The sequence below is a fragment of the Anolis carolinensis genome, chromosome 5 (genome assembly GCF_035594765.1).
Source record: "Anolis carolinensis isolate JA03-04 chromosome 5, rAnoCar3.1.pri, whole genome shotgun sequence".
Lineage (NCBI taxonomy): Eukaryota > Metazoa > Chordata > Lepidosauria > Squamata > Dactyloidae > Anolis > Anolis carolinensis.
In genome coordinates, this window is record NC_085845.1 from 193,718,705 (window position 1) to 193,733,188 (window position 14,484).

The window sequence follows — 14,484 nt, forward strand, 5'->3', positions numbered from 1 at the left end:
ATACAGGTATACGTGGCGAAATCAATGTGGTGGTGAAAGTAGACCTCTTCAATGACTTGAACCGTTTTAGGCAATCATCATGTGGAGTAAAATTTTTCTGCAGTAAGTCTGTACATATTTCACGGCATATTTTTGTATGTGAGAAATAGTCTAGAAGAAGCTATATCGGAAGAAAGATGGGGTAAAAGTAAATAAAATAAAAGAATAATAGCTTTTAAGGATTTATATCAGAGTGGGCATTGGTGAATACAGAAATCAATTCTCTCCCTCCTTCCAACTCTTTCCTCCTCCCTCTACCCCACATCTCACAGACACACATATTGCAGATCATACCCACAGTGAAAATGAGAGTTTATTTATTTTTAAACAAACACAACTGGAAGTCACCAAGTTGGAAGTGGCTATTCCAAACCCATTGTGGCAATCAGTTGGATCACTGAAAAGCAAAGTATTATACTATGATTTAGATGTTTCAGCCGATAGACCATTATTTCCCCCCATTTTGAAAGAGATACATTGGCTGCCATTTTGATTTTGAGCCCAATTCAAAATGCTGATGAGTGCCTTCAGAGTCCTAGGGGTTTTGGAATACAAATATCTGAAGGGGTGATCCCTTCTGTACCATGCTTCCATCATGCATAACTACATGGACATCAAGATGGATATCAAGTTCAGAAAGAGAACTTTTTTGAACATACTGCCTTATTTATGGAATTCCCCTTTCCATTGAGGTTCTCTTTTTAGCCATTGGGTATTCATTGGGCTTTAAAATATGATACATTTGTACATTTTTGTCTCAGCATCTCATAGGTGGTATTTATATTTATTTTAATCTTTCAGAACTGCTGTGTGCTCATGTTTTAATTAAGGGTAGTACATTTGAGTAAACGGATGTATTTCACTTGTGCTTATTTGTAACAGCTACATCTATTCCAAAGTGCTACAAAGCCGTTATCATTCATGGCTTTGTGGAAGAACTAGTGGTTAATGAAGATCCAGAATATCAGTGGATAGACCGAATCCGTACACCAAGGGCGTCAAATGAGGCCAGGCAGAGGCTTATTTCATTAATGTCAGGTATTTGTAACGCCGGTTACTGCTTTGAAAACATGTTGGTCTGAAAGTAGGGCTCCTGTAGTAAAATTTTAGCGTGTGTGTGTGTCTACTTTAACTGAGAATTGATTGGTCGATTCAGTTAATCTATTTTAAGCTACTTCAACATAGTATAGCTACTATTACCTGAAAACATTAAACATATATTAAGGAAAATAATCAGTATTATGCTATGCTTGAGGGAAACAGATGCAGTGTAAGCTGTAAGGTCCGTGGAATGGAATTTTCATAGAGAGCTAACAACATGCTGTCAGAAAAGCCATATTAATAGTAACTAGTAAGCATTTCAACTGTTAACATATAACTTAATCTAACAATTATCTACAAACAGTTGCAATGATTGCAACTTGGTGGAGTTATTTCTGGTCTGTTCTGAAACTGTACCTCATGTTATAAAGCAGCCACGTATCTTCTTGTCAGGTTGGAGTTTCAAAGGTCACTTTGGATTGTTGATCTACATAACAGTACCTTACAGAGCAATAAAGTGTTTCACTGGATATATGAAGAACTTGCATTAACTGTTAATTATAATTTTTTACAACTCTAATCTAATTCAACCTATGGATTTCTATAATGAATCATAACGTTCTATATTAGTAATTCTGGCATTTAACAAAAAAATCTGCTTACTTTAAGACTGAAAAGGAGCTTACTTCTGGCTTTTCAAAAAAATGTGTTAGCATTGCCCATTGAAGGAAGAGGCTTAGATCTTCAATTCAGTCCTGAACAAAATACAGTAGAGCCCCGGTTATCCAAGATACAGTAGAGCCCCGGTCCCAGATAGCCAAATGGCTCGGATAAAGCGAAGGGAGCTCGCAAGAAGGAAAGGGAGAGGGAGGAGCAAGCGTCCCGGAAGCACCCTGCGATCGCTGCTGCAGCAGCGCTCGTGGGCTGCTTCTCTGGGCTGAGCCCTCGCCTCTTTGGAAGCACCCTGGGCTGCTTCCCCAGGCACGAGGGCTCGCCGAGGGATGTCTCCCCGGATCTCCCTTCGCTTGAGAGGAGAGGAAAAGGCGGGGCGCTTCCGGGGTGCTTGCTCCTCCCTCTCCTTGTGAGCTCCTTTCTCTCGAGAGAAGGAGAGGGAGGGGCGCCCCTGGCAGTGCCTCAAATGATACGGAGGTTCGGTTAACTGGGACTCTACTGTAACTCAGAAGATCCACTAACAAATGATCCATTCTACTTCATAACTACACCTAAAATATAAGAATGAGTTCATATTTTTGGACCTGAGTGCTGTTTTTGACATGAATGGCCTTTTGAAATCTAGGGAATAAGATTACTCTTTTAAAAAGACCTCTTCTGAGCTTAATATAAACAAGGGGAGCAAAAATATAATGAATTTACGTCCTGCATGGAAGGTATTTTTTGGTCCAAAAAAGCCTTTTTAAAAATTTACCATATTCAGGGGCATGATCAAGGAAATGCATCCCTCTAAGCCCTGGCAATTATCTTTCACTTGATTAAACTAAGCACATGACAGCAAAAGAACCAATATTATTTACTTTTCAGTATCTTAAAAATAGCATCAAACTGTATTCCTAATGCTTTTTTGTAAATAGAAAATTCACCTGAAAAGAATACCTTAGCAGCATATTTAAATAGATGAAGGTTTGATTATGGGATTATCTTTTTTTGCAGGGGAATTGCAAAGGAAGATTGGCCTGAAGGTACTAGAAATGAGAGGGAATGCAGTTGTTGGCTATTTGCAGTGTTTTGATCTGGAGGGAGAATCTGGACTAGTAGTACGAGCCATAGGAACAGCCTGTACCTTGGATAAATTAAGTAACACACCAGCATTCTTACCCACATGTAATTCCCCATCCAAAGAAATGAAGGAGTAAGTATGAGTCGAATCTTCACTGGAAAGAGTTTTGTGTGTTCTCTGTTTATTCTCACAGAGTTGTACATAATTCTATTTGTCCCTTTTGATTTTACACATATACATGCACTTTCTTTCTGGTTGGTAATGTGTTTTGGATTGAGAAATTTGAAATTCCTCATTCAAATGAACTCCTTGGACTGAATGTTGCAAAAATAGACCTTGTTCTGTTCTGTAAAGCTGGGTGCAACTGTTTTGACACAACATGCTGACGACAGGATTTCTATGTTCTACATTGTAACTCAAGTTTCTTGCTTTTTATTGGAGTGTTTACAGCATTTTAAAAAATCTTTCGGGGTGATTTTTTTTTTTGCAACATCACTTTCTGCCATAGGACTTCTGTTTTTAGTATTTCTAATCTGAATGTATCAGCTGTATATTTAATCAAGAGGGAAAATAGTGTTAAAATTAGTGTTGTAACATGAATGTTATATTTTTAATACGGTAGCTAAGGATGTATAAGTTAATGCTGTCAGATTCTTACAGCTGCCTAGTTCTTTCCTTTCATTTAGAACAAGCTGAGTTTTGCTACCCTTTGATTAGAACTAGTCAGTTCTCAGTTCAGTACTGGTTCACAGAGTTCAACATTTTGCAAGATCAAGTGAAATAAAAATAGTAGAGCGCTTAACTGAAAGCAACTTGTTAAGGAAGATTAAGTGACCAGTGGAAATGGATCAAGTTACACTTAACAGCAGCATTTAGCCTTTTCCACACGTATCCATAAAAGGTAGGGGACATGTTTTACCTGTGATATAAAATATGGGGTTATCTTAGGCCATACCAGCTGCTTTCTCGAATGTTTCAGGGATTCCTGTTACCAATGCATGCAAATATTAAAATAGACACCGATGGTAATAGCATATTACCTTAATATATTTTGTATTTTTGACTCACAAATATACTTCACTGGATATTTGCTATTAGAAATCTTTGTTCTCCTGCAATTGCACACATGAACATATCTTTTGTTGTTTTCAAACTAATGTGAAATTATTACATTTTTGCCACCTTTTGCAGGAAGCTCCTAATCTCCTCCAGTTGCATATTGATTTTGGCACAGAGATCTTTGCTTTCATTAGTCCAGACTTCCCTGTTACGTTGAATTAGAGGACTTTGCCTGATGGCTACTAACTAAAGCAGGAAAATGAAACTGAATTGTAAACCAAGATCTTTACTCTGAAGAAGAGTGAATGTTTTCTGTTTAAATAATTACGATAAAGTCTGGAATGATTATCTGAATTGGACCAGTTTTGAATATTAGTGAAATTGGTAATGTTTTGACTATAATTTAAAATTAGTGTTGTTTAGTGTCCAACATTGAGACTTATCTTCATTGTTGGAATAGGTAATCAAAGCAACATATATGTGTATATTGGCTATTTCTATTTATTTAGATGTTGAACTCATCAGCAGCCTGATTCTCAAATAATGGTTTGCCTGAGTAGTTAGTTCATATTTGTCCCAGCAGCTTTCCCTATGTGCTGCCTTAAGTACCTTCTGATATGGGCACATTGTTTGGGAAAGAGATAGACATTTAGTTCACTTGCACAAAGATTGGGATGAAAATACAGGGATTTTGAAGCAGCTTTTTCCCTTGCTGTTTCTTGCCTTCTTCAAATTCAAGTGTAAATGAGAGCTTGGAGAATGGTGTGTGTGCTAACGCTTCATCGGAAAGCAAGGGCACATTCTTGGTGACTGAACTTGTGGATGCCTGTGCTTCCTGTTAAGAGCCACCTTTTCAAAAGAAAATAATCAATTTGTCTCAAATGGCACCAATGTTTCTGTGTTTTTGCTGACTCCATTTATAATCCTCTGATCAAACTAGATCATGCAGTTAATTTTACATACCCACTATTAGCTACTAATAGTCTTTCAACCTTTATTAGCATTTCATCTTGAAATAACTGGAAACATTTTGCTCAGGTATAATCTTGCATGCTAAGACTTTTGTATTATTTAAAACAAAATCAAGCCAGTCAAACTAACCACCTTGAACCAGGTTGCACTTCAGACTACCAGGAGCGTATTAATAATTTCTTTCTTAGTTCTGCTGTTACCACAAATTACAGTTCTGACAAGTTAATACTTAGCTGTTTTTTTAAAGATTAGATCTTTCCTCTTTAGAGCTGAGGTGTAAAACCTAAATGACTTGGAGGGCCAATTTTTGCACTGAGTAGATCCCCAGGAGCTGCATTTGTAATTAAAAAAAAACTAGTCAATTACATTATGATTTGCTGAAGATCAAATTTCTCCAAACTTCTCTTCCTGGTGCCCCACACTCACTTGTTGCAAGTGTTTAATTGCCTGATGTTTATTTCAGATAGAGAGATCTGTTATTCTCTTACATCTGATGGCATCCTGCTTCATCACACTAATTTAAAGAAAATTAACTTTGTACATGTAAAGCATGAGATGATTTAAATGGCAAGTTTGAGTCATTTGAGCAGTGGATTTTTTTTAGAGCAACCATGCCAGTCTGATGTTTGTGGTATTTCAGTCCTGAACATTGACTGATGGAGGGACTCCAAAAGACCTAATAAGAGTTCTTGTGTTCCTTATGTTTGACACCCCTGGTTTAAAGCCTGCTCTTTTAAAAAATTCACCCTCCAATAGCTAGGACACCTGAAATAATTTTTAAATGTAACTTTGCAATCTCTTGTATGTATTTTTTTCTTTCCTTCCACTTTGGCTGCAAATTCTCTCAGGTCTCCGCTGGTTCATCCACCAAGCCATGGATGTCGTTCGACTCACAACAGTCCAATTCACACTGCTACTGGCTCACGGCTTACTCAGAACTTCTCTGTGTCTGTTCCCACTCTCATCTACACTGGTACGCGACTGCTCAGGCTCAGAAGCTGGGGAGAGACAGGCCACAGGCCCAGTGATCGAGGCAGGCAGGCAGGCAGTGTAGGCAGGTACCACAAAGCGTTCTACAGTGGGAGTCTCTCTTACAAAAATAAGTACCCTAGCATTCATCTGAAAAAACTGAGACCATACAAAATTGGATGATGCATGGTTTTAGGGTCTGTCTTTGTTTGCTTTGTTTGTGTGCATTTTCCTTTTCCAGTGATGAGATTTGCATCTTAGGTTTTTCACTTGTTATAATGGGGAGGGAGAAACAGATCTCTTGATTGGGCTTCAGGCTTAATCTCGATGTTTTCATGTTGCGTGGAAGTTGCCTTCAAGAAGACTAACAGGTAAGACAGTACTAAATGCGGCACAAGTTGTTGGTTCATTGGTATTGGTATGGTTTTCCTTTCTATCTTGTTTTTAGCTGTGGCACGTTGCAGATGCTAACGGATAAGGAAACAGCTTATCCCCCCCCCCCTTGGGAATGTTTGTGTGTGTGTGTGTGTGTGTGTGTGTGTGTGTGTGTGTGTGTGTGTGATTTAAGTGTTTATGTCTGTGTGGATATGAACACACAGATACATAGTTTGTAACCTTCACTCTGTTTTCTTTCTTTTGTTTTTTGAGGGTTTGGTTCGAAAACCATATTGCCTTCCTGATCCAAGCCATGGTTTTGATGGGGTTTACTTTCTTTGCCTGTTTTTCTTAGGTTGGATGCTTTATGCCTTAGCTGTGGTTTTAGTTTTGGTTTTGCTAACAAATGATTTCCATCTACTTGCACAATGCTGAGCTGGTAAAAAATCTTTTGCACCTTTTGGCCTCATAATTCAGTGCCACACCAGAGGACATCAGTTGGCCCTTCCCCGTCCCTTCCCCCCATCCTGGTGTTGGGATCATGCTGCTGTCAGCCCGGTCCTTCGGCATAGGATCACTGAATATGTTTCCACCTTCTTCTGGCAGGATTCCTTTCAATGAAGAACCCAATCCCAATCCTCATTCATCAGGACCCTCCACCCCTCTGAAAAACCAAATCTATTCCTTTTCACCTTCCAAGTCCTACAGTCGACAGTCCTCTTCTTCTGACACAGATTTGAGTTTGACACCCAAAACTGGTAAGGCGCTTCCACCCGCATTACCTTAAGTTGTTCATTTGCTTTGTTTGATTTGCGTTGTACCTATTTTAGCTTTTTATTCACTCACTTCCTCTGTTTTCCCCCCATGTAAGTTATCCCAATAAGCTGGAAGTAGGGTTATATAAAGTGTGTATGGATTTCCTATTAAATTGTATAGGAATTGTGCATTGATGTCTTCTCCAGACTGACACGTAGTACTTCATAATACAGTAAGAGGACCTCAAGGATTCTTTTAATTTCCTCCACATCATATTGCAAATTATGGAGAAAGAAAATCACCATAATATGTTGGGGAGATAGTTTAATGTATGCAAATTCATAAGGCTAACTTTCTAATTACAAAAATGTTGATCTTGGCCTACATATCTTTCTATTTATTCTTACCTTTGCAAACTCTAAAGTTAAAAATGTGGCTGGCTGGCTTTCTGCTGAGCTGATTCCAAGCTATGCATAATTAACATTAATACTTCTTGCTTTCAAATTAGTATTCAGTTCCCACTAGAAGTTTGTCTTCTTAATTTTGACCATAACTTTCATTTTTATTTTTTTAAATACCATATTACATTTTGTGTTTGTTCTGTAGTGTATCTGCATGCTATACTGGAAACTCAAAGGCTGTCATCCTTTAATGTTGGTGTTTTACTCTGATCCTCAGTTCAGTGATTCTCAAACTGTGGGCAAGATTCCCTTCATGTTCAAGAGGAATCTGGAAAACTGATATAAAGTTACAAATAGAGATGAGACTTTAAAACAAGGGATGCCCTTATCATCCTCGAGACAAGAGCTGGGTGAATTAAATACTCCTGATAGAGGACCCTTTCTGTTCCACTTTGAATTTGAGGATAAATGTCTCAATTATCCAGTGGAACTTGGAAGAAGGGAATCCAAAATCTGCTGGGGTTTAGTTCCTGGGATGAGTTGTCATGCAATGTTTAGAAAATGGTCGGAAAGTCTTGTTCTTTTCTAAACAGCAGTATAGGACTGCTGTTTCAGCCTATTGTCAACCAACACCTTGACAATGGTGTAGGGGATTACTGAAATAATTCTTCACGTCAGCAACGGTAGCATGTGGCATATGCATAATTCAGCATTGGGATCTCTGTAGGCTTGTCTGGTTGGTATTGGTGGGGCAAACCGGAGAAGGCAAAGTTTGAAAAGGAACCAAATCCAAAACATTTGAGAAACACTGCCTTAACTATATGTCTGTGCCCTGTCAGTTTTCATGTAATGTATGTCTGCTGTTTTTGCCTTTAAAATATTTTTTGCAAAGTGGTGTTTGATTTTCATTTTTTTAAAAAAAATCAGTTTAGAAAATACAGTGTATGGTACTTTACAATCTAAGCTGCGTTCCAGCTATATTTTAACCTGTTCATCTACCTTGTTGTGTTTGTGTTTTTTTAAATTGTTTATCTAGTGCAGTTGCTAATAAGTTAGGATGTGTTTCTCAGCTTTCTTTCAATTTCAGATAAGTATTGCTTCTATAAAAAAACAATATTTAAAGGTTGCATTAATTTTTGCCAGAAAGAAATGCTTGCTGTTTATGCCTATTCATCTTGTTTGGTAATATGAGAGCTATTTTAACATGCAGCATTTATTGCAGATAAAATATATTTTCTTGTCTGTTGAATTTCATCAGTTGAGAGAGAAAGATTTGACCAAGCAGCATTTATATTAATATTCTTGTAGGTATTATGTATACACATTTTAAAATATATAGCAAGTACATTTGGCTGATGGGCTAATATGACTGAGCCTTGTGCTCTAGCTTGGATCACTCCTTTTTTCAAGCGTGCCTGCAAACAGTCATAAAGTCTTTTGATTGCTATGTATTACATTCAATCCAAAATGGGAAAGTTTCTGTCTGTCTGATGTAAGGAACTAATATCTAAATGATATAGCTATACCTGCGCATACACTTTTGAATCTCATTGACCTTAAGAGGACTGACAGATGGTAATAGCATAAGTTTCCAGATCGTAGGTAGTATCCAAAACTGCCTGATGGAAATGGAATATGCTTGTCCTTTGGTGAGCTGGGATCCATGTTTTATCTCTCCCTCCACGTGTATCATATCTGATCATTACTCTGTTGCATTTGAAAAGTTCTGTGATCCTTTTTCCTAGATCGGAAGGAAGGAAGAACAGGAAAAGCTCCTGTTGACCTGTTTGCAGCTTGTTGGGTCTATTCTTTCCTGAGCTCAAGGGGCTTTAGGCACATTGTACTTGAAGAGCATGTTAGTTCCTGCTACATGACAGAGCTAAACACAATTACAAAGACAGTTGTCAAACTCTTGTTTGAAGAAAGGTAGAAGAGAAAAAAATTGGCAACCATGTGCCTAATCAATACTGGAGATTCTATCACATGTCTTTACTAAACAGTGCATAGCAGTGGAGAGAATAATGCATTGTCTTTCTAAACGTAATGGATATATATGAGCTTGAAAATTATGTCAACAAAATACGTTTGGTCATTTGAAGCAAGCCTTAGAGCCTTCATATGAAATCTTAAAAGCATGGTGCTCAGCTCAAAGTTCTAAGTTGTGAATGGTATTTGGTAAACTAACAGATTAATATAACTAATAAAATGCTGTACCTTTTTTTTTAAGCTAACATGTTAGCGATTACCCTAATATATATGTGGAGGAAATTGAGAAAATGGGACTTCATTATATTTATAAGTGTTTTTTTAAATTATTTAACATAAATTTTGGTATATTCTTTAAAATTGTAAATATTCAGAAAACCTACAATCCTCCTGGCAAGAATGGAATGTTCTTTAAAATACCATGGAAGATTGTTCTCAAATACCTTCCTTGATTTTTAAAATAGCAATTACAAATTGAAATAAAACTTAAAGCATGTCAAAATATCCATTACTTATAAATAAAAAGAAACCGTATATTAAAATATTGATTTAAATATTTTTTCGTTCACTTCATAGTGCTGTATTTGTCACCTCATTTATTGTATGTCAGTAAATAGGTCATTCATGTGCTGCTAGATTGTTGGTTCATTTTTACAAGTTTCAGTTTTCCTTGATTTATTTTGCTTTCTCTCCTTTTGATTTCATTTTATTTCCCCACTTTCTGAAATCTACCATGTCTTCTCTACTGCTTCCCTCTACAGCATTTTCCCCACAGGGACCTAGGATTTTCCTGTTTCCCAGTTCCCCAAGTCTGTCTAGTGATTCCTTACAGCTTAAACAGCCCTGTCTCCTCTCTGGGTCTAGCCCTAACCCTCTTCACTCTAGCCATGCCAACCCAGTTCTGAGAAAAAGTGTTTCTTTCACTGAAGAGTTGCTTCTGACTGCTTCTGGTAGGATCAATCTTAAATCACCTTGCTTTTTTGTTTTTTGTTTTTTTAATTTTTAGTAGACTGCTACTTTGTGGTGGCACTGAGCACAGCCTTGAAGCTTCTCATACTTTCTCTGCACCCCCTTTCCTTTTAAACTCTGGAAACTGCTGGCTACATGACTATTACAAAATTCCCCAATTGGGGTTTTCTTCGTGTCTTGATTTTTCCATTAACATTATCTAACCTTTAAAAGGAAACTGTTTTTTGCAATTCAGACTTTTTCCTTTTCTTCCAAAAACTTCACCAAATGTTAGTAATTGGCTTGGTTTTTCATCCTTCAGTGGTGATATAATTCATTTCCTTCTATTGTAAATGTTCCTCTGTTTCAGTTGGAACAAACACTTCTCCTTCCTCTCCAGGTCATTTGTATTACTCTGTTAACCATCATGTGGCCATCAGCCATATTTGTTTTCTGTATCTACAGTTTTATATACCATTTTTATTGTCTGCAATATCTACACTTGTTTTGTCTTTCTTTTCAGTAGAATGCTTTGCTAAATACGAGTGTTGATTGTGTGTGTTTTCTGCAGTTAGTGTTTTGATTGTTCTCCTTTTGGGAGAAACATTTCATTTCCACAAACAGCTGTCATTTCATTTCTGTCTCTGTTCTTAGTATTGTATAGTCCCTTGTAAGACAGAATTTCAAAAAATAATAAATTTAATGGATTTAGTCATACAGAATGGGACTATATAGATGCTAATATTTGTTTCCTTATCCAAAAACAGCTAAAAAATATTTCCTTAGGTAAGGGTTTTCATATTATACAAGGATCTGGCCATTTTAGTGTGGGTGAGAGAATGACTGGTGACAGGTAAACTGAGTTGAATGGCTTATATATTGTATAGTTCACATTTGTGTTTCCTGAAGTTCAGAACATTAGATGTTTGGCAGAAAAATAGCATCTGCGTGGGTGGGAAATGGGTGTACAGTAAATAAAATGTTAAAATTAAGCCTTTTTATGGTTTTCATTTGTTCATTGCCTAGTATTAGATGATTTTATTGACATCAGTATGTTCATTGTTAAGGTTTGGTTGTACATGTGCATATGAAGAGATTTATTGTGCCATTGTGCTTCTTTGAAAGTCCCAGGAGAGATTCCTATTAACACTTTCTGGTGATTCCATTATCCTTGGATTCATTAGGATTTTTAAATAAAATACATCTTGATTGGAATAAGGGAGGTTAGAGAATAATGAAATTGTTCATGAGTTTGTGTATCTCATAAAACTAATGTTTTGGGGAGTGGCCTGAAAGGATTTATGATGCTTTTTGTACTTTTTGTGTTGGTGTATATTAAACTACCCTATAAAAAAAGCAGCATGCTTGCATGCCTCCTATCCCTGTTTGCTCTTGCTTTGCTCCTCTCATACTAGATGCTATATGAACCAGACAGGAATATTCTGGCATCTGAACCCAAGACTGTGATTTAGTGCATCCATACTATACCCAGGATTTGAAGGGCACTGATAAATACTGGTTTAAAGGTCGTATATGCTTCTGTGTTACTTGAATTCAATAAACCATACGCAGGCCACTGCCAATGGATTCACTGAGTTGACATATTGGCCCATTTAGCACAATACTATAAAGATGGAATTTCAACAATTGAGCAAGATTTCGGATGAGGAGGATTTCTTTTTTCGACCTGGAAATGCCAGGGATTGGATCACAACCATTGTGCCATAGCTGTTCTTTGATTACTTTAGGTCAAGCCTTCACAGCCTGTGGCCCTACAGGTGTTTTGGACTTCAGCTTCCAAAATTCCTGACCATTGGACTAACTGGCAAGGACTTCTGGGAGTTAGAGTCCAAAACACCTGGAGGGCCACAGTTTGTGCAGGCCTGTTTAGGTCCTAGGTGAAGAAAGAGATCCATGGACTCATTTAAGTCTCACATCATGTAATTTTAATGGCCTGCTATTTATCATCTTGGAAATATTAGGCTACTATTGTGAAGGAAAATTTCTATTAACTTTTGAGAAGATATTTGGAAATCATCTAAATAATATCAATGGAAAAGCATCCCTATGGAACTAAGTAGCATGATATTTAGGAAACTGAATGGTACATATAATAAAATAGTTTTTATTTAATCTATAATTTGTATTTGTATGCATACAGTAACTGACATCTAGTTGCTAGTCCCAGTTAGAGAAGACCCATTGAGTAATTGAATTTTACCTGAATCTTGATTTTACCAAGCATTGATTGTTTTAACAAGCCTACTCTAATATAGATTAGAAAATGCAATTGTTACTGTAGTTGATGACTTACCTGTGCACATTTGAGCCAAAGGCCTGATGGGTAAAAATTGGTAGTATTAGCCATGGAAAAAGATTAAATCATATTTAAAGCATTCAGTTCCCAGTATTTTATTCCTACTGATATCAAACTCCTTAGAATTTTACTGTACAAATACAAAGTTACATTAGGTTCCCTTCAACTAACAAGAAAGCTGCAACATTTGCTGCAACATATCTTTCCTCTAGTAGATATGCCCTTTGTATAATGGTCGTTTGTATACTGGCTTTCTGGCTCTTCTAAATGTATGCCTTTGCAATTCCCAAAACATTTGCTAGTCACCAAATAATATATTGTGTTGTTGTGTTTTGTATTTTTAAAAGTTCAGTAATATATTTTTCTTTACTGACTTGAACTGGTCATTGATTATATGTTGCTGTCCTTTAGGAATGGGCAGTGGGAGTGCTGGAAAAGAAGGAGGACCACTAAAAGCTCTGTTGAGACAACAGACCCAATCAGCTCTGGAGCAAAGGGTAAGATAACCATAATAACCATATTTTGTACTTTGTATTTTAATGACATATATACATATTTACTCGGAAGTCCCATTGGGTTAAATAGGATGTATTCTCACATAAATTGGTGTAGGATTACCAAACAAATCAGTCACTTTGCAAATTCCTGTTATTATCTGCTTAATGTTTCCTTTATCATTAAACTTTATCTCCCTGCTTTGGTCTTGAGCTATATGCAATGTAATGTTTGTTCAGATGGATGAATTCAGTGCATATCCAGATCAGTCATGACTGTACGACAGTATGTGTTTTTCTCCTTCCTTCCTTCCTTCCTTCCTTCTTTCCTTCCTTCCTTCCTTCCTCATATCTTTTTATCTCTGTTTCTCAGAATTTGATTACTTTTTAATATCTCCTTTCATTTAAATGATTCTAGCAAGGTTTGCAGGTGGTTTAGCAGAATTTCAAAGCCTGCACTTCAGCAAAGTTGTTTGGTATGGTATATCAAAACAGAGACAGCTATGCTTATGCATTTGGAGTCAACTGAACTCCATTTTGGCTTCAGGCTATTAATTGGATAAGAATGTGAACTATCATTTCATTGTGGTTATGGGGTCTGAAAACCAAACTGGAATCCTGAACCTCATTGAAACCTGTGGATTTCAGGCTTCTTAAACCAAAAGCCAGTGTTTATTTACAATTAGAAGATGGTGTCAAATCTTATGTGCTTGAAACTATATACCACTATGTGCACTTCATTCAAATGTGGAGTAATTCTGAAATTATAGCAACATTAAAATTGTATAAGTGGATGATTCTCTTTTCATTTCTTGTGTTATCCATTGCTAAGGGAGGATCGCCTCATAGGTTCTGTAGAAGGCGGGTATGTTCCAAATTATTGTGTGACATTTGTTTAAGCCCTATCTTTTTGTGTTAATTTTATTTTCCTAGCTTGGAGTTTTGGGTTTGTTTGTTTTTTTCCTTAGGAATTTGGGGTTATTTGTTTTGGTAACGTACTTTCTCCCAGATTCCTTTTAGAACCCTTCATATCCAAAATTGAATACATTTGTCTCAAGGTCATCTAGCAAATCCAAACCATCCTGCTTAACCATAGGCTGCATGACTGTACATTCCATTTAACTTATCATTTCATTTTAATTAGTTATACATAGCTTTTATTTTGTATTGTTTCATTTGACGATAAACTAACAAAGGAAAAAAAATTATCTTGTGTCCCTGTCCTAGTCATATAGATGTTTTGTTGATATTTTGTTGCTTTCTTGATAGTACTTTTAAAATGTAATTCATTTTAAAAGTTTTCTTATTATGAGCTTTTAATAGTTAAATTAATGTAGTATTTTGACATCATGAACATTTAAAAAGCTAGCCTTAAACATGCTATGTTAGCAC

The 14,484-nt window shown here is 36.6% G+C and overlaps 1 protein-coding gene across 33 annotated transcripts in view; it reads left to right on the forward strand.

Annotated features, from left to right (window-relative positions):
• Positions 1 to 14,484, forward strand: part of c2cd5 (C2 calcium dependent domain containing 5) — a 79,766-nt gene that overhangs the window by 15,457 nt on the left and 49,825 nt on the right. For 10 of the 33 annotated variants that reach the window (XM_016993567.2, XM_016993572.2, XM_016993573.2 and 7 more), the window contains 7 exons: positions 7 to 102; positions 922 to 1,077; positions 2,749 to 2,947; positions 6,797 to 6,948; positions 10,095 to 10,283; positions 13,010 to 13,095; positions 13,925 to 13,957. In XM_016993567.2, the coding sequence (XP_016849056.1) occupies positions 7 to 102; positions 922 to 1,077; positions 2,749 to 2,947; positions 6,797 to 6,948; positions 10,095 to 10,283; positions 13,010 to 13,095; positions 13,925 to 13,957 (911 nt within the window). Of the gene's footprint in view, positions 1 to 6; positions 103 to 921; positions 1,078 to 2,748; positions 2,948 to 5,694; positions 5,820 to 6,796; positions 6,949 to 10,094; positions 10,284 to 13,009; positions 13,096 to 13,924; positions 13,958 to 14,484 lie in introns of those variants that run through there. The other 23 variants (XM_062983207.1, XM_062983211.1, XM_062983208.1 and 20 more) reach the window with 6 other exon arrangements.